The following is a 26640-nucleotide window of genomic DNA, read 5'->3' on the forward strand; positions in this document are numbered from 1 at the left end:
ATTTGATAATTGTACCTCTAAAAACCCATAGAAATGAATAGACAATGGTGGAATTTTAATCTGGGGAACCCTTTTCTCACACTTTTAAAAATCTGCCCCTAAGAATTTACATAATACTAATTACTTGCATGTCTCACATTATGGCAGTGTATGTAAGAAGTGTAAATGTTTAAACAGTAAATCCATAATGACAAAATGCAATTCTAAGCAACAGTTATACCTTAAAGGGATACTTGTCATGGGGAAAAACATTTTTTTCAAAATGAATCAGTTAATAGTGCTGATCCAGCAGAATTCTGCTCTGAAATCCATTTCTCAAGAGAGCAAACAGATTTTTTTATATTCAATTTTGAAATCTGACATGGGGCTAGATTTTTGTCAATTTCCCAGCTGCCCCTGGTCATGTGACTTATGCCTGCACTTTAGGAGAGAAATGCTTTCTGGCAGGCTGCTGTTTTTCCTTCTCAGTGTAACTGAATGTGTCTCAGTGGGACATGGATTTTTACTATTGAGTGCTGTTCTTAGATCTACCAGGCAGCTGTTATCTTGTGTTAGGGAGCTGTTATCTGGTTACCTTCCAATTGTTCTTTTGTTTCGCTGCTGGGGGGGAAAAGGGAGGGGGGGTGATATCACTCCAACTTGCAGTACAGCAGTAAAGAGTGATTGAAGTTTATCAGAGCACAAGTCACATGACTTGGGGCAGCTGGGAAATTGACAATATGTCTAGCCCCATGTCAGATTTCAAAATTGAATATAAAAAAATTTGTTTGCTCTTTTGAGAAATGGATTGCAGTGCAGAATTCTGCTGGAGCAGCACTATTAACTAATTCATTTTTCCAATGACAGTATCCCTTTAAAATATATAAAGAATTTTCACATATTTTGTACAGTGCTACCCTTGACATATCTTAATAGCTGATTAAAAAACTTGATCAATTTAGATCCCTTTACCTCCCACCTATGCTGGTGAGCTCATACCTGAATATTCCATATTAATACATGAATTAATATCCCCCTTCCACCATGGGTATCTGCAAATTTTCAATGGGACAATTGATAATCAAAATAATTAAACCAGAGAGGTACAACTTTTTTTGACTGAATAATAATAATATTGTCAGTCACTATTATATTTTAGGGTGGGTCTCCATGCCCCTGTCAATAATGTTACATATCTTCCTACAACACAAAATAGTGTTTAAAGCTAGGTGCATAACCTAATTGTTAAATTAGGTACCATTGTTAACAATGGTTTCAGTGTTAAAGGCTTTGAATGTGAGTGTAAGCAGTTTGAATTTGAGAAGGAATTTGGAGCCAGTGAAGGGAATTGCATAGAATGAAACTGTGAGATAAGTGTATGAATCTAGTGGCAGCATTTAGAACAGACAGAAATTGTGAAAATCAGTAAATTGAATAGACAGTAAGGAATAAGTTACAATAGTAAAAGTGGAAATATAAGCCTGAATAAATATTTTAATAATAAAGGTAAGGTATTTTGGCAATGCAGTATAAATAAAAGCAAAAGTATTGAAAAGGGTTTGGATTTATTATGGCATAAAAAGAGATAGGAGTCAAAAATTGGGATTGAATAAAAACTGAGGTACAGGGGAGGTACTGTAAGTTTTAAGTAGGTTTATGTTTTCAGTAGTACAGTGACATGTAAGAGCAGGAAGGCAATCTTTGACTTGAAAAAGAACAGAAGCAGAGTGTTTTAAGAGTAGACAGATACTGTAGATTTGGAAGTAATCAGCATATAGATGGTTCTGGAATCCATGCAAATGAATCAAGTTTCCTGATAAACTTGGGGCAGAGTAGAAAAAGCAGGGGACCAAAGACAGAGCCATAGGGATCGCCAATAAAGAGAAGGTAGAGGTGGAGATAAAATAAGCAACTTTAAAAAAACAATCTGAAAGTTAAGGTTTAAACTAAGAAAGAACAGTGTTCTATGTGAGAGCTTATTTTAAATTGTCATTTCACAATAATACCCTTTTAAGCATTGGTGCTTAAAGAACGAAACAAGAATTGGGACAGCTTACTTGGGTTTAAAGTTTTTTGAACTGAATATTCCTGTTCCAAGTTGTCCTTCTGATCCGTCACCCCATGAATATATTTCACCTTCATCGCACACTGCCACTGAATGATTTGTACCACAGCTCACGTCGACAATGGTTTGGGCCTCCAATGAACTGATTTGTTCTTAGGGACATAAAATATATTTAGTTCTAGATTAATATTACAAACATTTAATCCTGATCGGTAATTATCTAATGACACAGTTGTCTGTCATGGATATTCATCTTACAAGGTATTTATTATTTAGTGGTGGCTCATGTAATAAACAGTCTTATGTTGCCATTGCAACCAATAAGCAGGGAGCATTCACTGTTTGAAACTGAAACATCTTATTGGTTTTTATGGGTCATTAAATTTGGGCAAATTTAAGATTTTTTATTACATTTATATTACTCTGTTTTTTAAATGTTAAATATAGTACAAATCATAATGTTAGCTATTCTAATGTTATCACGGGTTTTCACTTTGTTACCCTTCGCTGTAAGCATATCATACTTTACACTTTTAAATGTAATGCATTATGCATTACATGCTGGAAAGGTAAAGAAATATGCTATGTTTATGTGCAAATATATGGAAAATCAAATGATGTATAAACAACAGAGCAAAAGCATTGTAAACCTCATTTACCTTACTGAAAATAATTTATTGGTATGTGGAATAAAAGGACCAACAATATAAAAAAAAAAAAGAGTGTTTCCTATGCATTTAAAGCAGGAGTGCCCATACTTTACTATGATGTCCCATTATGATCTACATACATAAAACATTGTTAACATTCTGTTCCATGGAAAATCTTACTTAAATATTAATTTATGAGAAAATTCATATTGCTATTTTTAACAAACATCTATTTCTTATGTAACCTTAACGTAATAAATATCTGAATGAAAAGCTTGAAACAGGAGGGTGATTTAGACTGTTTGTTGACAGTGTCTTGAGATCTTTTGATCACCAGCTAAAGGTCTACTGATCAGAGCAGGGCCACGCCGGCCAGGTGCCCTAGGCAACATGTGAGAAATCCCTGTCATGATGCGCATGCGCAGAAGCGCAAATGGACGCACAATTACACAAGACAATCGGAGAGAGGGGACCAGACGTGGGGTAGGCGACAGAGGAGGAACGTGCCTGGCGCCCCCCAGCTTTTGCGCCCTAGGCACGTGCCTACTACCCCGATCTACCTTTTTGACACCCCTGATTTAAAGGGATTGTGTTGTGATTTTTATGGTGTAGTTTTGATTTTTAAATTACACTGTTTACACTGCAAATAATTCACTCTTCCATATAAAATGTTATTCCTGAACTGACAAGTGTATTTTTTTTTAGTTTTAATATTGGTGTGTAGGCATCCATCTCAGGTTATTTTGCCTGGTCATGTGCTTTCAGAAGGAGCTAGCACTTGATGGAACTGCTTTCAGATAAGCTATTGCTTCTCCTGCACAATGTAACTGAAGGAGTTGCAGTGGGACTTGGACTTTCGAGTGCTATTCTCATATGTGTCAAAGAGTTATCTTGTGTCATGGAACTTGTATCTGGTTACCTTCCCATTGTTCTGTTGAACAGCTGCTGTGGGGGGAAAGGGAGGGTGTGACATCACTCCACCTTGCAGTGCAGCAGTAAAGAGTGACTGAAATTTATCAGAGCATAAGTCACATAACTGGGGGCACCTGAGAAACTGATAATATGTCTAGCCCATGTCAGATTTCAAAATTAAATATAAAAAAAAATGTGTTTGCTCTTTTGAAAAATGGATTTCAGTGCAGATAACTGCTGGCGCAGCACTATTAACTGATGTGTTTTGAAAGGATTATTCCTGTGGCATAATCCCTTTAAATATAATGCACTGTTACTCTGCAGTGTTATAATCTGCATGTTTGCACCTGAGGCTTGCATATAGTTTGTATAAATAAGATGTTGTGTAGTGACAGGGGAAGTTGGCTATAGGGCACCGATTTAAATAGCATATAATAGATAAGCTCTGTATAATAAAATAGTTTCTCTCTCCAAAGTAATAGAATGAAAACCTCTCTCAAATAATGGCTTTTCATGTTATGGTGTTACTGGTGCTTTGATGCAAAAACAGAAATATCAAGATATATTTTCAGTTAAAATGTTGTTCCTCTTTGTAGCCCCAACAGCACTTACACATTCTAAGGGGTATATTTATTAGGCTGTGCAAAATAAAATTTGCCAAAAAAAAAAAACCGGTGTAAAAAGCTATGTAAAAGTGTGTGTAATTTTTATGTAACCGTTATTTTACATTGCTTCTGGAAGAAGTCACTCTAAGAAATATAGCCCACTTCAATGTCGGCAAATCGGAAAGTTACGCTCGTTTGGTGACATCGCCATGTCTATGACCACCTTAAAGACGAATTCAACCTGTGGGGAAAAAAACCCGTACCCCCCACCCCAGGTAGACCCCTCCACCCTCCTCCCCCCAGGCTAACTACCCCCCCCCCGGGAAATGCCCAATACTCCATACTTACCCCTCGCCGCAGATTCTTCCACGTATATATCTTCTGCGTCCTCTGTAAGCTGACTGGGAGATCAGTATTTCTGCGCATTCACAGTTGGAGCAGTTTGCCGGTTTGCAACAACCGCGCATGCGCGGAATTACACGGAAATTGCCGATCTTTCCGAGGAGCCGGAAGATGGATGCGTGCAACTCCGCTGGAAGAATCTACGGCGAGGGGTAAGTATGGGTGAGTATGGGGCATTTCCCTGGGGGGGGGGGAGTTAGCCTGGGGGGAGGAGAGAGGGGGGTCTACCTGGGGTGGGGAGTACAGGTTTTTTTTCCCCACAAGTTGAATTCTCCTACTTCTATCCTACTGTTTAGAGCCTCCAAACTCACCAACTGGGAAAGATAACTGTTAAATGGTATGTCTACACTATTAGGGTAGCCATGGGGCCAGGTTTTCAGCAGCGGTTTTGGTCAGAGGTTGGCACATACCATGGATTTAGCCATTCCTGTTCATTTAATCACTGGCAGACACAATGTAGGGTGTAAGGAAATCAGTACCCAGACTACTTCTACTCAGAACTTTGGGATTAAGTGCTATTCTCACATATAAATATATACTGATAGCTATATGACACTTGCTTATGTTTGCAGATAATTATTTTATTCAGGTTATCCCTATCTTATCCCTATTTTTAAAATTCTAATAGCATTCTACTATTTCCAAAGAGGCATGCCTAGACATGCTGGGTCCTGTGGGGGTAGATAACAGTATCTGAAGAAAGGCCTTGAATGAGAGTTAGAAAATTATGTCTACCATTCCTCACATCTGAGGAAGCTTTTGTGAAATTGTCTTTTAGTATATTTCATCAAATACTAAGTCCAAAATTTTCTTTAAAAGGTCAGCGCTAATTAAAAGCTCAAGGGAAAAATATGATGAAAAAGAGAAAGAAATTAAATTTTTATAGTGTAGTATTTACTGGGAGTTGTAGTTTCACAACCAAAAAACTATTTGGTGCAGTTACCCTTTACGATTCACCACAGGTGGCTATTGGATGGGTACTTACAAACGTTTAAATTTAGCATGTGCACATCACCATTAGTAGAGAATAAAAATGTAGGATAATTCTTCTGAGCTGGAAGAATTAAAAATGCGCCAATATAGTGTAAAACCCTTTTTATTAAATATCTTAAAAAACCAACTGGTTGAACTCACATTTTAGTAGTTAAAAACAGGCATATAGTCACTTATCCGTGCAAGTCGGTTCGTTAAGCGACGAAACGCGTAAGGCATAGTCGGCTAACGTCACATCCAAGCGTCCAGGAAGCAAACAAGCGGCAAGCGGATTGTGGAGGAAACGCTGGTCGGAACAGCAACCGCTAGTAAAGACTTGCAGCAGTACGGACTTGCACGGATAAGTGACTATATGCCTTTTTTTAACTACTAAAATGTGAGTGCAACCAGTTGGTTTTTTAAGATATTTAATAAAAAGGGTTTTACACTATATTGGCGCATTTTTAACCTCTTCCAGCTCAGAAGAATTATCCTACATTTTTATTCTCTACTAATCGTGATGTGCACATGCTAAATTTAAACGTTTGTAAATACCCATCCAATAGCCATCTGTGGTGAATCGTAAAGGGTAACTGCACCAAATAGTTTTTTTGGTTGTGAAACTACAACTCCCAGTAAATACTAAACTATAAAAAATTTCATTTCTTTCTCTTTTTCATCATATTTTTCCTTTGAGCTTTTAATTAGCGCTGACCTTTTAAAGAAAATTTTGGACTGTTGTTTTGTACTCGAGGAGAAACGAGGATCGTTGGGTCGGACAACCACGGGGAAGATTCAGAGACTTTGGTCACCTAACTTTTTATAAGTTTATATTTTTCATCAAATACTAAGTGTACTGAAGTGCTCAGGTGCGCTGTGTGATTAAATACATTTTGTTATTCATTTCTGTGCCAGAATTCAGAATATTGAAAACCCAGAAAAATTTGGATTTTTGGGCTTAACCCACTGAAGACCACGATAACTTCAATTTTGGATAGGTGCCTCTCCCATTGACTTATACAGGCCATTGAAAGGTCTGAGATGGCGGATTTTTGGATTCTGGCTTTTTGCAGCATCAGGTTATAATAAATCTCAAAAAAAATTTAAATTTTTTTCATAATAAAATCTAGTTTTTTTCAGAAAAATTTAAGGTTTAGTAAATAACTCCCTAAATGAACCCAATAGGATTGTTTTGCCACCAACTTGGATTCATGCAGCTTAGTTCCTATTAGGTACAAGATTTTTTTTATTATAAAGAAGAATAGGAATTCAAATTTAAATATCAAAATTTGTTGCTTAAATTGACTTTATGGGAGATGGCCTTTGTGTAACTTGGAAGGCATGGTATTATTAATAATAGAAAAATCCATATAGGGGATAATCCCAAATACAATTAATATTGGATAATATATCCCATGCCTGTATATATTAAGGGGGCTATTTACTAAAACTTGAATTCATCTAATTCAATCTAATTTTTTTTTTTAAACCAAGCTGGACCACACTGCCGTCCACATCACATCCGATCTTAATTATTATAATATAACTCGAAAAAGTCGGGTTGATAAAATTGAGCAAAAACTCGAATCATACATATTTTTCGCACATCCCCAAAAACCCCAAATTATGCAGATTATCAGACAAAACCAGTGCAGATCACAAAATATTCAAATTGTACAAGGTGCACCTGCCATTGACTTCTACATGACCTCTGCAAGTTTGAGGTTTTGAGGTTTGTGGATTGTGGAGATTCTGACTTTTTGCAGCTTTGGAGAAATAAATAAATCTCATAAAATTTGTGGGTCTTTTTCCTTGAATGAGTTGTTGCCCAAAAACCTCAACCAGAAAAAAGTGTATACAGTCTTCCATCTAATATGGAATAAATTTGTTGAATCAAAATACAAAATTGGTAAGAAATATAATTTTTTATATTTCTTAACTCATATAATTACAATGAAAATTCATAGCAACCAGGTCAATTTTTATTCCTGTCACATTTCTAAAAAAACAGGTGTTCTAAAAATAAATTAGAGACTACAGTAAGCCTGTATAGTAGCACCTAACCAAAGCACTTGCACTCTGTACTTCACCACTAGAGGACTTCACAGCTTGATTCACAGTCAACACGAAGAAGCCAGGAATATGAAACCGAAAGCTGCAATCAGCGATTATAAATTAAGATGAGGAAACGAAACTCCAATCCAGTATGATAGAAAAGAACCCCCTGGCAACATTCTAAAATGCAAACTTATATTTCTTACCAATGCTACTGTTGTTACTCTTCCTGCCCAGCTGCCCATTGGGATTTTGGCCACATGAAAAGAGAGAACCATCTTTCAGCAGGTAAAGGGTGTGCTCTTCACCACAGGACACTTTCTGAACAGATTCCTGCCTTTGAAAATAGTCATTTTCTTTAAAATGCACAACTTCTTTCTCTTCTTCCAATAAAGCTAGCTGTCCAAAGCAGTTGTCTCCCCAGCAGTACATGATCTTAGAGCAGACTAGCACAGAGCACACACAGTGAAAGGAACTGCACCCAGAGTGTTACACAGTGTGTGAATAACAGACTGACTCACTGTATCCTTTAGATTATCAGTCTCCTCCTAACCATAGGGCAACATTACCCAGCCCTTGCTATGTGAATTATTTCCCTCATGTAAAGGCTTACAAATTACTTTGAGGTGCACATTTACTAATGGTCGAATATCGAGGGTTCATTAACCCTCGATATTCGACCCTCAAAGTTAAATCCTTTGACTTCGAATATCGATCGAACGATTAAATCCTTAGAATCGAAAGATTCGAAGGATTTTAATCCATAGATCGAACGATTTTCCTTCGATCAGAAAGTGGCTTGAAAGCCTATGGGGACCTTCCCCATAGGCTAACATTGATGCTCGGTAGGTTTTAGGTGGCGAAGTAGGTGGCCGAAGTTTCTTTTAAAGAGACAGTACTTCGACTATCGAATGGTTGAATAGTCAAACGATTTTTAGTTTGAATCGTTCGATTCGAAGTCAAAGTCGTAGTCGAAGGTCGAAGTAGCCAATTCGATGGTATTCAAAGTATTTTTTATTCTATTCCTTCACTCAAGCTAAGTAAATGGGCCCCTTAGTTATGAGATTTAAGTTTTAAGGGGAGGAATCTATAAGATTGCATTTAAGTATAGCCCCAGACACCTCAAGCAGCCCAGCTGGACTGGGGAGTCCTGAGCCCACCGGTATTGACTTCAAGGGGTCTCCTCCTGGTGTCCATCCCCCCCACATGCCCCCTACCTTTTACCTTCCATCTCCTGAACTTTCCACCAGTCATCAGGGAGATGGGACAGTTTGTCAGGGGACTGCGAGCGGTGCATCTTGCCTGAGTTTAGGTGGTGGAGTGTAGCCTATAAAGCCAGGGGCCCAATGAGTTTTTTTTCCCAGTGTCATGCCAGCTCAGTTCAACATTGGCCCCAGTTAAGGTGCTGCAAAATTCAAAATTGTCGTTGTGTTTACTGTCTTATCAGTGTAGTGGGAGCCTATTAGAATTGATTATACATAACATCCAACGTTCCCCCAAAGTCTTGAGCTCATACATAAACTTAGATGACAGCACAGACAACAAATTCTGGTGGACTCAAAGAATTGTGAAAACAAATTATTCAGTATTTTTTCTATACTGCCTCTCTCTGCACACTGCATGATCATTTTTGTGCTTCTCCACAGAATTTCTTAATTTAGTGGGAAACATTTTCATCCATGGGAATCATCGTCATATATTGCTCGAAGGACCTGCCACTTGGCTCATCTATTTTCATGAGGCAGTTGCTGTGCTACAAACCACTTGGGAATTATCAGAAAACAATTCCCTTTCAAATTGGTCACTGTCAGCTCCACAGAACACATGCAATGTTTGCAGGCAGGGCTGGAACTAGGGGTAGGCAAAATAGGCACCTGCCTAGGGGGTAACTATGGGGGAGGCGCTGGGCAGGTACCTTTTGAAGAGTGTTCTGCCTACCCCTAGTCCAGTCGCTCTTGCACAAAAATCAGGTTCTCTGCCACAGCCAAATGAAGGACCATGCTGTTTTGTGCCATAGCCTACCCTTTACTCAAACTAAACATCTGTGTTACATTTCATAAGCAATGTTAAACAGACTCTAATGCAAATATACAAATGCTTGGCACTAGTGTAATTAGGCTACAAACTAGGGGAATTTGAACCTTAGCAACCTGACTGCAGAAATTGCAAACTGGAGAGCTGCTGAATAAAAAGCTAAAAATCCAGAAATAATAAAACATTCAATCCAACTGCCAATTGTCTGAGAATGTCACTCTCTACATGATACTAAGGGGCCCATTGATTAAGTTCGAGTGAAGGAATAGAAGAAAAAAAACTTCGAATTTCGAAGTGTTTTTTTAGGTACTTCGACCATCGAATGGGCTACTTCGACCTTGGACTACTACTTCGACTTCGAATCGAATGATTCGAACTAAAAATCGTTCGACTATTTGACCATTCGATAGTCGAAGTACTGTCTCTTTAAGAAAAATTTCGACCCCCTAGTTCGCCACCTAAAAGCTACCGAAGTCAATGTTAGCCTATGGGGAAGGTACCCATTCGCTTGGCTAACTTTTTTTGGTCGAAGGATAATCGAACGATTCGAAGGATTTAATCGTTCGATCGAACGGTTATTCCTTGGATCGTTCGATCAATCTATTTGCGCAAAATCCCTCGACTTCGATATTCGAAGTCGAAGGATTTTAATTCCCACTCAAATATCGAGGGTTAATTAACCCTCGATATTCGACCCTTGATGCATTTGCCCCTAAATGTTAATTTAAAGGTAAACAATACCTTCGAGGGATACATGTACTGGGGGTTGTTCACCTTTAAGTTAACGTTTTAAAGTTTTTTCCCAATCTGATAAATTCAAGTTATTTTAATGATAAATAAAGCAAAATCGTGGATGGGAGTTTGGTTGAGTTTTTTTATATGATGTTACAAACCTCAAACACTTGTTCCTTGGTGGATATGCTCTTTAGGCAGGTTGCAAAAGATACATGAAATGTCTGGAAAGTTTGGTTCTTGGTAAAGACTGGTTATGTATGGATCAATCCACACTGGAACCTCTCCCAAGCTTTAAATCACCTGTATTTATAGACCTGCACCTACTGTATGAATACTTACTGCTGGAGGTGGAAGTGCAGGGCTGGATTTACATAGCGGGCACCCCTAGGCCCACTGCCGTTCGTCGCCCTGCTCCCCCTTTTATTCACACAAATTTTCATCAGAACTGAAGCAATGAGGATTGGCACACAAGAAATTGATAAAACTATTGTATTTCCTGCGCATTCCCAGTGTTTGAGAATCAATGTGGGTATGGTTGCTGCCCCCCTAAAGTCCTGCCGCCCTAGGCCCGGGCCTTGGTGGCCTTTCCACAAATCCGGGCCTGTGGAAGTGGGGCATTTTAAGGTCAAGAGTGGGGTGGGAGGAAGAAAAAGTTTGTAGTTTTTTGCAGTGACCCGAACTATCACTCTTGGAGACGCTCATTGAACTCACAACTTAAAGGGTTTCTTATTTAAAACTTGAATCAGCTAGTTTGAGTTGCAAAACCCGAAAACTAGATTTAATCAAGTTTTCAGCAAAAGAAAAAAAAATCGCTTGAATTGAGTTTTTTTAAAAAAATTTTTATGAAACAAAGCTCAACCAAAATCCCATCTACAATTTTGCCTTATTTATCATTAAAATAACTTGAATAAATCAAGTCTGAGAAAAACTATTATTTTTTAGGACTTTTCTCCCATACCACTTGAATTTTTGGGTTATTGCCCAAAAACTTATAGGGTCTAAACCTATCAAGGTTTTTTTCCTATGAAAAATATGAGTTTTTGCCCCAAAATGCCAGAAATTCGAGTTTTAGTAAATAACCCCCGAAATGTTACATGTCTGGAACACTCAGTTCTTGGTGGAGAAGCTCATTAAGCATGTACAAAAAGACACATGAAGGGAGTCTATTTTTTGTTTTCTCTAAAAATTAGTTTTTTTTAAAACATTTTAGAAGGAAAAAAAACCTTACATTTTTCAAGATTTATTATGCCCCGAAGCTGCTAAAAGCCCAAACCTGAAAATACTCCTGCTAAAACCAGGAGAAAAGCCGAATTTCTGGTTTAATAACCGGAAATCCGGCTCTTAACGTTACCAGGAGCAGCTTTTTGCTGCCCCTGGTAACTGCTGGGGAGGTGCTCATCTTGCCTCATGACAGAAACGCCCCTTGCTAAAACCTGTTGAGGTCACTTAGAAGTCAATGGCAGGTGTCCCTTTAACCATTTGAAGATGTTTTTTGCCTTCAAGATTTTTGGGTGTTTTAGGGTGTTTGAGGCTGATTTTCACTTGAAAACTCGATCAATTCAAGGGTTTAAGCATATAAGCTGGAAAAATTTGAGGTATTTAAGTGTATAAACTCGAAAAATGCGAGGTATTCACAAAAACTCAAATTTTTTGCAGGGGCAAAAAGATACATGAAATGTTACAATTCAGGAACATTCAGTCATTGGTGGAGAAGCTGTCTGGTGGATTTGAAACTTTTTTTTACAGTTTCACTGTTACTTTCATTACTGGACCTGTAATGGAACATTTAGGAATGACACCTACTGTATATTAGGGCTACATGTAATCCTGTTCTCATACATTTTGTAGTTTTCCTGACTTCATAAAATGCTGAACCAACTCTTTTCTAATCGTGTCCTTCAAATCCTTTATCAGCTTAGTCATACTTCTTTGGAGTTTATTCCAGTAATATGTAAGGCCAGATACTGTGAGTAAATGAATTTTAAATCCTCAAATAAAACCATAGGCAATTTTTAAATTACTATAAATAGGTAATTTAAGTGGAATTATGTTTTCTTTTACTTTGCAAGAGACAGTAATTGGCTGGAATTTACCTTTAAACACAATTCTTTTTCCCCATGTTACTGCCTGTTTTAAGGGCAATGTCACATGTTTCACTATATCACTTGCAGAAGAATGCCTCTTGAGCAGGCGAAAAAGAGTTAAAAAATACCTTTTAATCAAGATGAATAGAGATTGTCGAATATAAAAGGCTTAGGGGTTATTTATTTAATGTCGAGTTGAGTTTTTTTAAAAACTCAAATTTTTCGGGATAAAAAAAAACTCAAAATTTTTTTTTCAAGATTTATTAGGCCCAAAGCTGCTGAATCCAAAAATACTTCAGCTAAAACCTGACGAGGTCATGTAGAAGTCAATGGCAGAGGTTCCTTGAACCATTTGCAGATGTTTTTGCCTTCATGATTTCAATTTATTTTGCTGTGGTTGAGGTTTGCAACTAATTGCATTCAAGTTTTTTTACATTCAGTTTTTTTCATAAATAGCATTCGAGTTGTGAGTTTATTTGAGGTAGAAAAGAACCTCACAAAATCACAAACTCGACCTTTGATAAATAACGCCTTTAATTGTGGGAAAATGCTCCACATTTTTCTGCCTGACATTGCCCAAAGGATAGTACACCTATGGGCAGGGTCGGACTGGGGGGTCCGGGGCCCACCGGGACTGGTGTCCAGGGCCCCCCTCTGGCCCCCGCTACCTACTTGTTAGGCGAATCCCTGCTCGGCGACCAGGCGGCACATCGCGCATGCGCAAACGGCGCGCATGCGCAAACGGTGCTGCTATACGCCGAAATTTTTTTTATTATTTTTTAAAAAACTGTCTGGGAGAGGGGGACTGGCCCACTAGGGTCGGGGCCCACCGGGTATTTTCCCGGTATCCCGCCGGGCCAGTCCGACACTGCCTATGGGACCTGTTATCCAGAATGCTCAGGGCCTGGGTTTTTTTAAAATCCTTACTGCTTCCAATAAGGATTAATTATATCTTAGTTTGGACCAGGTACAATTCCCTGTTTTATTATTACAAAGAAAAAGGAAATCATTTTTAAAAATGTGTATTATTTGGATAAAATGTAGTCTATGAGAGATGGTGTTTCTGTAATTTGGAGCTTTCTGGATAACGGGTTTCTGGATAATGGATGCCATACCTGTATTGGACATTTTTTTTGGGCCTGGCAGAGCATTAAAATGTAGGAAACCCAGAATCTGGTGATGTCCATTAGTTCAAGACTTCGGTTGTCATTGCCAGCAAAGGGTTTTCAACCAAGTATTAGAAATGAACTTGTCCAATTACTTTTGAGCCCGTGAAATGAAGTGATTGTGTTAAAAAAAAAAGCTTCAGTTCCTCACATTTTTATGCAATCTTTTTGTTCAACCCACTGAATTAAAGCTGAAAGTCTGCAGTTCAACTGCATCTGAGTTGTTTCATTTAAAATTCATTGTGGTCATGTACAGAACCAAAATTACAAAAAGTTGTCTCTGTCCAAAGATTTATGGGCTCAACTGTAGATGGTTATTTAAGTGGGTTGCTGCCTGGTTTAACTTGTTTTAATATAGTAGTATATACCCATGTGGCTCACACTATGTTTTCTTGTAGTAAATTTAATGCAATGACATTTTTAGCACATTCTGAAAATTATACTGTTAGCATTACAAAAAAATTCTTACTGTGCATTTCACAAGTTTTAAAATCTAAGAAGAAAGATATTCCAAGGGACACATGATTTTTGGAGGCCAGATCTATAAATACTATCTTTTGAATGATTTTAATAGATTCATCTTGCAATTTTATTATTTGACCCATATTGTAATTTCTTCATCTTTGGACTATATTAAATTAACTCCCATGTAGCAACAAACCCATCACCACATTTTTAGATGAAACAGGGACTGGCTTTCCTGTTTGATAAAGGAAAATAAGGAAAAACCTGTGAAGAAACAAAAATGTAGCTGTAAAATATTATGCACCCTACTACTTAGTTACTACTTAATTAACTAAGGTGTATAGAAGTGTGGGCAGGATGGAATAAAATACATCAATAACCTGCTAAGCAGAAAGAAAAGGAATTATCACTGTGATCCATTTGTCTTTAAAAAAACACATGCACAATTAAATTGTCAAAGCATTCAATAGAGTGAAACCATTTGAACGTTTTTTTTTTAAAAAAATGATCAATAAAAATGTTGCACTCCAAATGTGTCTTCACAGTGCCTGAAATTTTAAAATGACTGGCCCCGCTGCTCAAGGTGCTCAAAAATGCTGGGGTAGCAAAATGCTCAAAAAATTGTGGCATCTGCTAAAAAATCAGGTAACTGAAGCAATTAAGTCTACCTTTTGCATATGCACATTTTTGGACTTATTATAGCCTTGATAATTTTTTAAATACAATTTTTTCACAGATTTTTCTCCTGTGTGTGCCCCTGCTTTGGGCTTTACGTATGTATATGAATTATACAGCCCTTCAACAGTTTGTGTAGTTCTAACTTTATTCACAAGATGGCAACAGCAGTGCCCTTTCCCCCATTGTATTATGCAACATACAGCAAGCATTGCATCTACTACAGTTTTTTCTGGAACTGTGTAAACTAGGGTTACTTCTGGGTTTCCTCCCACACTCTTAAAACAGACAGGCTGATTGGTTCCTGATAGAACTGACCCTGGTCCATTGTGTACATTTGATAGGGATCTTAGATTGAACTCTGCTGGTCCGGGACAGATGTGAATGATGTATAACCTCTTTTAGTGCTGATATATATGTTGGTGATATATAAATATGATGACATATAATAAAAAATGCTGTAAATTTAAGTTTATTGAAGGGGGATTATGGAGATGCACAGGGAATAATCCCCCTGACACCTTACCAACCCACATTTCCCCCCACCATTGCAGACATACTATGTGCACTGTGGTTGGCGATGCCCATGTTCAAGAACTTGTCCCAGGTTCCATGGTGGTGAACTAGGAGAATGCATTTTCCTGTTCTGCGGTCTTGGCCCACTGTGCCTACTCCTGTTTTCAATTCATTACTTGGAACTTGGGACCAAAAGCAGCGCAGCCAAACATGGTGGCCACCTTGCTGCAGGTGTGGAGAGCTGGTATGGGGGGACAGATAAGTTTGGGCACTGTGGAGATGAGGCTTGAGAAGGCAGGGCAGACTGTGCCTGGACTTAAGAGTACAAAAAATTAATTAGGTGGCTAGAATCCCTATTTTATTTGAACACTATGGGGCAAATTCGCTAAGAACCGAAGTTGCGCCGGCGATAGCTTCGCCACACTCCGCCGCACTTCACCAGGCATAGTTTCGCCAGCGCTACGCAAATTCACTAAAATGCGAAGTTGCGCTCAGGGAGGTGAACGGTAGCGAAGCCTAATTTGCATACGGTGCCAAGTTAAAGTACAATGGACGTAAGTGTAGCACCAAATACATTACACTACACAAGCTGGGAAAGCTTCATAAAATAAAATAGAGTTGTTATTTTGCCCTATACATGTGCCCACTGTATAGTTTAGGTACCATATGTTAGGAAATGTAGGGGGGAAGGAGGGTACCCCCAAAAAAATGTATGATCTTTTTCAGCCTATCACCCTTAAAAAAGGAAAAGACGCCAGCGTTTTTTCAACTTTTTTTGAAGCAAGCCCTATCTACTCTATTGCACTTCGCCTGGTCTCAGTTGGCGAAGGCAAGTCTGGCGCAAGAGTTAAGTTCATGAAAATCCGCAAGTTAGTGAATTAGCATAGTTACGTCCCTTCGCTATAGCACAACTTCACCTGGCATAAGGGTGCGAAGTAGCGCTAGAGTAGGTCCACTTCGCTAGCGAATTTACGCCAGCGCCCGTTAGTAAAACGGCAAAGTAACGAAATGACGTCACGCTGGCAAATTTGGCTAGCGTTAGCCACTTCGCGCTTTAGTGAATTTGCCCCTATATCTAGTCACTTTCATCTTTCACAGAGCGCTTTCCCAATCTGAGCTCTATTGTATCAATTATCCCCAATCAAAAAAACAAATCTCTACTTTTTTATGAAAAGTGGACTAATGCTACCTTACCTAAAGACCTTACCTAAAGATCTCAAATATGTCAATATATGGAAAGGGAACTAGGTCTAACTTTAGATGAGTAACATTGGGATATAATATTTTTCAGAAATGCCTATTGCTCTATCATCTCTGCCATCCAAGAAACGTCCTACAAGATTATTATACGTTGGTACAAATAGCAAAATGGATACCATCTTATTATTTAGAGGTTGCTGGGAGTTGGGTACCATGTCGCATTTATGGTGGAGCTGCCATAAAGTTAGGCGCATATGGTGCAGAGTATATGCTATTATAGATAGTATTCTGGGTGTTACTCCTGCTAAAAACCCATGAGAGGCTCTACTAAGTAACCAATTGAGGGAATTATTAAAACTGATTTATGTTTAATCACGTATATATTCAATGCAACCAAACAGACTATTGCAACAGCCTGGAAGACTAATTTATTACAATTTAATTATGTTAATGACAGGTTCTTAACATGATGATTCTTACATTATATTGTTGGAACAGATGGAGCAATATAAGTCACTTCAGATAGATGGTCAATTGATTGTTTGGTACAAATATTTACATGATTCACAAAATCTAAGAGTTGTACTCTTGAGCAAAAGCTCAAGAGTGGCTGATTAGACATATGAACCTTTGAGCTAGGGTGCCACGCCAGTATATCTCTAGCAAAGACCAGGGCAATATATTGCCTATCTCCCAAATACTGGCTGGAATTATATGCTTGCAAAGGTTCAGACATCCACCAGAGTCCAGGGCACTCCGGAGTGTCCTGGACTTTGCTGTGAGTACTTGGATCTGGGAGTTGGCAGCAGGGCCGGACTGGGATTAAAAAGCAGCCCTGGCAAAATAAATCAAAGCAGCCCACACATAAATGCGTGATAGTCTTTTACTTATACACATGCATATTTTTTTATAAATATATATATCTCCCTCCACACATACATTGGGTTAAAACTGCAATAAATTATATGATCAAAGAACAACCCCTCAGTGATTAATACCATTATAATTTATAGTAGGGGGTACATTATTCCTTATAATACATGAGTGATACTCAGAGTTCCCTATATAATTCAGCCTGCAGCCTTGTGCCTTTATATGGTCACAGAACAACCCCTCAGTGACTTCTAATATCCTTATCATTTACAGTAGGGGGTACATTATTCCTTATAATACATGGGTCATAATCAGAGTTTCCTGTATAACTCAGCCTGCAGCCTTGTGCCTTTATATGGTCACAGAACAACCCCTCAGTGACTTCTAATATCCTTATCATTTACAATAGGGGGTACATTATCCCTTATAATACAAGAGTTCCATGTTCCAGGCCAACATCCTTAATTTAACCAGTAACATAATGTGTGGCACTATATCAAATGCTTTAGCAAGTCTAAGTAGTTCACATTCACTGCCATCCCAGAATTGAGGTCCCTGCTCTGTGCTGCACTTACCTACACTATCCCCCCTGTACCCTGATATATACCTCCCATCCCACCATATACACTCTGTGCAGCACTTACCTACACTATCCCCCCTTTCCTTAGTGCTGCAAATCCACTTTCCCCAAGATGCATTGCTTTTACACCCCAATAAACTGAGCCCTGTGTTACCCTGTTATATACTGCTATATGCTCCCTCCTTAATAGATAGCAGTGAGACGGGAGGAGGCTGTATGAGCTTAATGCCAGAGAGTGGGGGAGGATTCAAACACAGAGGGATGACAGGACTATGTGGAAGACACGCATTTTAAGACAGCATCAGGAGTAGTATGCAGGCTCTCAGCATGTGCTACTCACATATCGGAAGAGGCTGCATTCAGATCTCCGTGCTGCCCGCAAAACTTCTTTCAGTCTCAGCCGTCGTTGCTCAGTCCCCACCCCCCGGTCTGCATCTTCAGCCCTCCCTCCTCCCTCTGTCCTTAAATGCTTGCCCCATACGTAAAGCAGACGGCATGTCACGGATTCTGAAAGATAAGCTAATTAGGTGGCAAACCAGACAAGAGTAGTGCCGCATCTAATAAGGCGGCGCGCGGCCCACTTGATAACATTATAGAGCGGCCCCTCGGGCATTTGCCCGAAAGGGAAAATTACCAGTCCGGGCCTGGTTGGCAGTCCCAGTGAGCAGCAGATTATTATGATCTCATACCATACACTTTGCCTGGCGTTTGTTGGTAAGACACGCGATCTTGGTCCCCCTCAAGCCTTGAGAAAGTCGCAATAGACGAAACTCGTCGGCTAAGCAGTGACGTCATCAGAGGGGGACCAAGATCGCGTGTCTTACCAACAAACGCCAGGCAAAGTGTAACATCTTACAATGGACCGCAGGACTTGAGAACCCCAATGCAAACTGCTTTTTATGCTTATATTAAGCACACACATGTGAGTGCAATCTATGTTTTTATCTTTTTAATCTATTAAAGAAGTTTTTACACGATTTTTAGCATATGCTTTTTAGAAACCTGGAGCTTACCAAGAGTGGGACAAAGGATTTTATTACATGCTGGTGATAATTATAAACGTCTGTAAGTACCCACTGCCCCACACACTTATCAAGAGTAGGACAAGGGATTTTATTACATGCTGGTGATAATTATAAACGTCTGTAAGTACCCACTGCCCCACACAGGAGGTGGCCACACTACCTATAAAAAGCACGGAAGAATGGCTTTTTAACCCCTTGGTGGAAGACCCCAAAACCACACCGTATAGTAATTGCACAAAGGGTTATATATTTCATCCGATTCAAAACTACTACACTATATTGTGTTTGCATTTCCTTTTTGTGTCTACCCCTGAGCTTTTAGCGCTGGTATATCTTCATTTGAAGAAAAGGTTGTTTGCATTTTGGTCGATCTGAGGGAGAACAGGTCATATACCGGCAAAGGGAGTGAACTGCAGAACCTTGGGATCTTGCCTTCTGGCACAGATGGGGGTTAGGTACAACGACACACTCCAGGCATGGAAAATATGGTGTGTTCTAGCTCCTATGGGAATATTGAATATTTGCTATCTCTCTCCTGCACTATGGAGCAATCGTCTTCCGGGTTCTTCTATCTTTAAATTTTTCAGGGCAGACGCATCACAGTAGAACTAAATTGCCAACTTTTTTGTTAACGTTTGGCTTTTTGTGCTACTGCAAGAAAAAAGAAGAAGCCAGGAGCTTCTGCTAGGAGCACCGGCCTGGGTTACGATCACTTGGGGGTGCCTAACTTTTGGTACCCCCAAGTTAAAAGACCTTTCCTTCTCCTTTAACACCCCAGTTAGACTAGTAGTTCACTGTAATGTTATATGACATGTGAAGCCACATCTGACCTACCTACAAAGCTACACAGATTAACAAAGACAGGTTTTCTGATGCAATATGTTCTAGAGGAGGGTGGGCTCTGTATAGGTTACAGTGAGACTGATTTGGATATCTGCGTCATAACCAAATAAATTAGTAAGGGATGCCTCCTTTAAACTACAGCTGTTAAATTGCTTTCCAGGCTTGGAGTGGCAAGCATAAAATCCTTTCTTGCATACAGTGTTACGCTGGGGATGGTGTCATGTTCAGAAAGGTTGCATCAGCTGTAAAATGACAAGTTAAACAAATGAATGCAATGCACTATAATATGTACGTCGCATTCTTCAAACAGAACTTTCTTTGCCTCAAGCAGAAAGATCAAAGAAAGAGGCCTTTTTAAGGACATTAGTTGTTATTCCAATCAGGTAGATCTGTAATTTTCTTTGGTTTAAATGAAAGCATTCTGGTAGCTAAGGAGAGCTTCTTGGTGGGTTAAACAATTTGATGTTATCATAATAATGTGTAGGAAACTTTTTTCAATTCATATGGTTTTGCTGCAAGAGGTAAAATACCCCTTGCAGCAGAATGTGTGAGCAAATTTCTTTCCCCTTTGTTGGCCCCTAAGACATTAAAGGGCCCCAATGCAGTGACTGGCAAGCAGGCACGTCCTCACTAGAAGCCAACCCGTAATCCTGGCAGTCTGCACAGGGGGAACAGTTAAGCGGGAAAACCTGTAAATGAACTGGGGAGTAGGCCTGTGAACTGTAGCTAAAGCAAAAACTCAAATTTACTTCTCCTTCCAGGGTATTTTCTCTAAAGAAACTTTTTATGATCATTTACATAGTTAAATAATTAAGTCCATAATAAGTTAAATAATTAAGTCCATAAGTTCAAATGAAACCCAATGCACACACACACACTAATAAAGACCCCTCCATACACTCACATAAACTTATATAGAAATATCTAATACAAAAAGGAAAAATTGTGAGAGCACTCCATGGCTAAATAAAAATGTACTAAAATACATTGGAAGTGCTACTGATCTGGCCAAATTAACTACAGACATAGAAAAAAAGAAGAAAAATTGATCAATGCACATTCCCTGGTCCCCTGTCATATCAGTAATCTATGCAGATGCATGTATTTACAAAGACAGGGGTTTTTTTAGTTACAAAATTATGATCATAAGATTGATAAGCCACCATACCACGTCAAGGTAAAACCCATATGGCGGTCCCTAACTATTTACCTCTGGTCATAATTTCAAATGCTAAAGCCTCCCGGCATAAGAGCATTACCTGAAAAATAAGGTCTCCCGACCTAGGCATTGGTTTCATCATAGGGCTTAGTCCTCCCTCGCCATTAGCTTTCAAAGGGGAGAGATAACCTAGACCCCAGCATTGGTTCCATGAGATTAATCCTCCCCCGCTTGCGGCTTTTAAGAGAGAGAAACTGCCCAGACCAACACCCATTTCCAAAGGCATTGTTCCACCATTTAAAGAGACAGGTATGGGGGTGCTACAACCACATGGAGGCCTGGCCTGCAGCATAGCTGCTGAACTAAGCCCTATGATGAAAACCAATGCCCAGGTCGGGAGACCTTATTTTTCAGGTAATGCTCTTATGCCGGGAGGCTTTAGCATTTGAAATTATGACCAGAGGTAAATAGTTAGGGACCGCCATATGGGTTTTACCTTGACGTGGTATGGTGGCTTATCAATCTTATGATCATAATTTTGTAACTAAAAAACCCCCTGTCTTTGTAAATACATGCATCTGCATAGATTACTGATATGACAGGGGACCAGGGAATGTGCATTGATCAATTTTTCTTCTTTTTTTCTATGTCTGTAGTTAATTTGGCCAGATCAGTAGCACTTCCAATGTATTTTAGTACATTTTTATTTAGCCATGGAGTGCTCTCACAATTTTTCCTTTTTGTATTTTGTATTGTAGCAGATTTATTCTGTTTGGAAGTTCAGCAGCTATGCTGCAGGCCAGGCTTCCATGTGGTTGTAGCACCCCCATACCTGTCTCTTTAAATGGTGGAATAATGCCTTTGGAAATGGGTGTTGGTCTGGGCAGTTTCTCTCTCTTAAAAGCCGCAAGCGGGGGAGGATTAATCTCATGGAACCAATGCTGGGGTCTAGGTTATCTCTCCCCTTTGAAAGCTAATGGCGGGGGAGGACTAAGCCCTATGATGAAAACCAATGCCCAGGTCGGGAGACCTTATTTTTCAGGTAATGCTCTTATGCCGGGAGGCTTTAGCATTTGAAATTATGACCAGAGGTAAATAGTTAGGGACCGCCATATGGGTTTTACCTTGACGTGGTATGGTGGCTTATCAATCTTATGATCATAATTTTGTAACTAAAAAACCCCCTGTCTTTGTAAATACATGCATCTGCATAGATTACTGATATGACAGGGGACCAGGGAATGTGCATTGATCAATTTTTCTTCTTTTTTTCTATGTCTATAGAAATATCTATACTAATTGTAGATTTTACTAGTCCAAGAAATCAAACAAATCACTCTTGAAAGAACTAATAGAATCAGCCATCACAACATCATCCGGCAGTGCATTCCACAATCTCAATGTGAAGAACCACTTACTCTGCCTCAAATAAAAGTTATTTTCCTCTAGTCTAAAGGGGTGGCCTCTGGTGCGGTGATCCTTTTTATGGGAAAAAAATTTGTAAAATATTCACAGAATTTTGAGTAAAATCTCCATGTGTTTTTGTGCAATGCAGTGTCTCCAGAATTCCAGCTACTGTAAATGTAAAACCTATCCCATTCAACACAAAGCTCTATTCAGGGCAAACTGTCTCTCCTTAACCTTGGACTCTGTGGTCAGCCTGGGAACATGCAAACCTTGAAAGAGTTCTGTGAAAACATTTCTCTCTAAGGCCCTAGTTCAAATACCCCTTCCTTCTTTTGGGAGAAATATGTGCTAGCCTTGAGGGATAATGTTTTTAACCTTTAATATGAGCAAAGGAAATGACATTGCTGTAGTAAGGCTTGCATGTTACTTCTAGACACACAGAATATCCCCCATATATATTAAATGCCCTTACTGCTGCAATTGATTTCTACAATAAATGTTTGTACTGTAAGTAATTATATACTTTAAACGGCTGCTTCTGGAACAGCTTATAATAGCTGTATATATCAGATACTACAAGTATGGGACAATTTATCCAGAATGTCCAGGCCTGTGCTGTTCTGGATAAAGGGTCTTTTCATAATTCGGTTCTTCATACCTTAAGTCTACTAAAAAATCATGTAACATTAAGGGGGTTATTTACTAAAATTCAAATTTGTCATTATTTGAATAAAAAAACCTCAACCAAACTCCCATACCTGATTTTACCTTATTAATTATTAAAAAGCGCAATTAATCAGTTCAGGGAAAAACCTGAAAAAATCGTACAAAAATCCCAGAATGATCTGATTTTCGGGCTAAACCCAGCGCAGACCACGATAACTTCCAATTAGTAAAGGGACCTCTCCCATTGACTTATATGCAACCTTGGCAGGTCTGAGTTCACGGATTTCTGGATTTGGCCTTTCTGCAGCATCTGGCTTTAATAAGTCTCCAAAAATTCTGTTTTGTTTTTAATAAAAAACAAAAAATTTGAGTTTTGCCCCAAACAGTTTAGCAAATAACCCCTAAATAAACCCAATAGGATTGTTTTGCTTCCCATAAGGAATAATTATATCTTAGTTTGGATCAAGTACAAGCTACTGTTTTATGTAATACTTTTTAAATATTGTAACTGATTAGAATGCAAAGCATCAGCAGCATAATAGGCTGGAGATGTGTCAGAGCATGTGGGAAATCAGCTAGAAGGTGCATGTGGCCACAAAGTAAATACATGACCTTGAGGTTTAAAATTAACTACATTTACATTTATACGGCAGCAAAGTGAATAGGAAAGTAGAAATTAAAATAAGTTCCTTTCTTCCAGGGTGTTCCTAGCATAAATGAACTATAATACCAAGAGGGGTCTGTCCAGGCCTGACACAGGCTATTATCCCATGTTTACCCCTAGCCTTGATAAACTATAAGAAGCAATTTAAGGATAATTTATTACCATTTAGATATATGAACCATAAATTGCATTCGGGCAAATCCCAAAGATTATATACGTATTTATTCCTTTTATACGGAAACAATGTGTATGCGATATGTACAACTATTTAGCGAGATGTGCTGTATGTAAATATTTTGCTTTCTTAAATAGGCAGTTCACCTTAAGATCAACTTTTAGTATGATGTAGTCATCGATATCCTGAGATATTCTGCAACGGGTCTTCATTTTTCATTTTAACGGTTTTCAGTTATTTAGCCATTTGTTCAGCAGTTCTTCTGAGGTATTTCAGCGGCTATTTGGTTGCACAGGTCTTATTTATCTTAGCAACCAGGCAGTGATTAGAATGAGAAACTAGAATATGGATAAGGGGGGCATGCACAGAAAGATAAGTAATAAAAAGTAACAATAGCTGGGTTCAGTGACCCCCATTTGAAAGCTGGAAAAAGTCAGAAGAAGAAGGCAAATAATTAAAAAAACTAGAGCACAAAGTGCAGACCACAGTGATTATAGCTTCCCTCTAACCACACATCTAAATGTCCTCATGCAAGAGATTTCTTGTTTGTAACAGGATTCATTCAGCATGTTCTGAAACTGTTCTGCAAAAATATCTCTTTAAATACACATACAGTTTTTATTGCAAACTTGCAAAACTTGAAATATGACATTGCAGTCCACCCAAACTTATGATCTCCAAATACATATTATAACATACTATAATCCTCTCTATTGGGAATAGAATCATAAAAATGTCCAGAGCATTCCACAATGCTTGATATCAATAAATGTAATGAAATATAAAGTCAAGAAATATCCAGTGTGTGGATAATAATAAAGTTACAGAAATAATTAAAACATAAACACAATCCACATATGCGTAACTTAAGACATAGTTTTTTTTTTTTTTTTTAAATAAATGGGAACATTTATGAAGACATGGCATTTTTTTTTACAATTTTACAAATTTACCAGCAAGTCCATTGCTGGTAAAGTTGGTGTACCAGCCCCAGCTTTACCTGGTAATGTACTGGATTGTCTGGGGTAATCACTCGTCTGTATGACAACCCTATACCTAACTTTCATGCCTTAACCTGTTATTACGAATGCCAGTAACTAACAGGATATACAGTATATATGTCACATTTATTTATGTTAGCAACCTGTGTCTGCTTACTATTGTATGTCCTTGCTAGATTGCTGGAATGTTGTCAATGTTAAGTGTTTACTGGCACCCATGCTCAAACCAAATACAGGAACCATCACAATGTAATCAGCACTGAAAAAATGCAAAATAAACGAATTCATTGTCTTTTTTGTGATCTTAAAAAATAAATGTATAAAATGATATAGAGTAATGTAATGCATATTGTAACCATACTATTCATCGCTATGCCCATGTAACATTCCTAAACAATGTTTTGCAAACACAAAAAATATTGAAATAATTTTTAAATATCGAACAAAATGTCATAAATGCTGCTGGAATAGGAAGAAACTGATTTGTACTTACCAGGAGTAGATTTCTCCAGTGCACCCCCACATATAAACTCTCTCTCGTTTTCTTTTCTGTCAGGGTGCCTTTCTCAGCTACTGTATCTTTCCTAAACCCACTATTGAAAGCAGAGGGACTTCAAATCCAAGAATCCATTACTTCACAATGTAAGCTTTTTTTTTAAATGTTTTCTATGCACCTGCCCACTTCGGATGACATCATTTCTGGTAGCAGATCCGGTTGCAGATAAGGCAGTTGTGTGCCAGGTAGAGGGTCCAAGTGGGTAAAAATGCTTGTTGCATGTCTCCGGTCTGCACTTCAGAAATTGGTTCCATGCAGGACCCTAGCTCCCAGCAATTCAGTTGGACAATGTCCAATAAAAAGGGCAATCCTTTGGAAGTTTTAAAGGGTATGTAGGGCCCTATAGGTATACAGGCCCTATAGAGTTAATCTTTTCACCATTTCCTTGGGTTATTGGGTAGAATCCCTGTTACAGAATAACCTTTACAGTGATAGGCTGAGAGATTTGATGACACTGCTCTGACTCACTCCTATATAGTGAGTGCAGGGAGTGGCCTCTTCCTCTTTTGCCTCTGGATGTGATTCCAGCTGGATGTGCTCAGGGGGACTGAGTGCAATAGGCCCAGAAGAAGGCATGTGTCCAAGTCGGGGACCAGGTAACCCTGTGAATGAGGAACAGATATACTAGGGCAGACTTGTCATAGTCTCTCTAGGAGAGAAAGGCAGATAGGATAGAGAGAAAGAGCAGCTGAAGCTCCAACAAGGATTTGCAGAAAGGGAGTAGCTTCCCAGAGGCTCTGTGTGTTGCCTCCAGTCAGGGACCTCAGTGAAGAGGGACTGTAGGGTAGAAGCTGCTTTCCTGACAACTTCCAGGAGGGAAAGGTTGTACTGCAATTGCCTGTGTACTCTCTGTGTGAGCCTGCCTTGTTCTGTGTGAACTCTCAATATGCTGTTTTCCTCAACTCCTGCGTGAGTACTGAAACCTGTGGTCATTTGCCCTTTTTGGCATAATAAACCGTTCCTGATTGTAAAGAACCTCCTGGCGCCCAAGTTGTTTTGTGTGCACAGTAGCCTGGGGGGGATGTAGTTGCACTACACCATAGAGGGAACACTTCCACTTAGCGAAGGCCCTGCCCTGGGTGTAAGTCGCGTGTAACCCATGCTCTAGTGTACTAGCTGGTGAATTAACCCCGAGTGGCCCAAATAGGTGTTACATTTGGCTGCCCAACGTGGGGC

General features: G+C 39.0%; 1 protein-coding gene across 4 annotated transcripts in view; it reads right to left on the reverse strand.

The window, feature by feature from the left end:
* The window catches only part of herc6.L (HECT and RLD domain containing E3 ubiquitin protein ligase family member 6 L homeolog), a 51961-nt gene extending 30821 nt beyond the window's left edge, over positions 1 to 21140 (reverse strand). For 2 of the 4 annotated variants that reach the window (XM_018252286.2, XM_018252277.2), the window contains exons 1-2: positions 7847 to 8142; positions 2037 to 2196 (exon numbers count right to left, since the gene is read on the reverse strand). In XM_018252286.2, coding sequence (XP_018107775.1) covers positions 2037 to 2196; positions 7847 to 8072 — 386 coding nt within the window. In that variant the 5' untranslated portion in view covers positions 8073 to 8142. Of the gene's footprint in view, positions 1 to 2036; positions 2197 to 7846; positions 8143 to 18308; positions 18395 to 21095 lie in introns of those variants that run through there. The other 2 variants (XM_041590876.1, XM_041590872.1) reach the window with 2 other exon arrangements.
* Between the last annotated feature and the right edge of the window lie 5500 nt (positions 21141 to 26640).

The sequence above is a fragment of the Xenopus laevis genome, chromosome 1L (assembly GCF_017654675.1).
Source record: "Xenopus laevis strain J_2021 chromosome 1L, Xenopus_laevis_v10.1, whole genome shotgun sequence".
In the NCBI taxonomy this organism is placed as follows: domain Eukaryota; kingdom Metazoa; phylum Chordata; class Amphibia; order Anura; family Pipidae; genus Xenopus; species Xenopus laevis.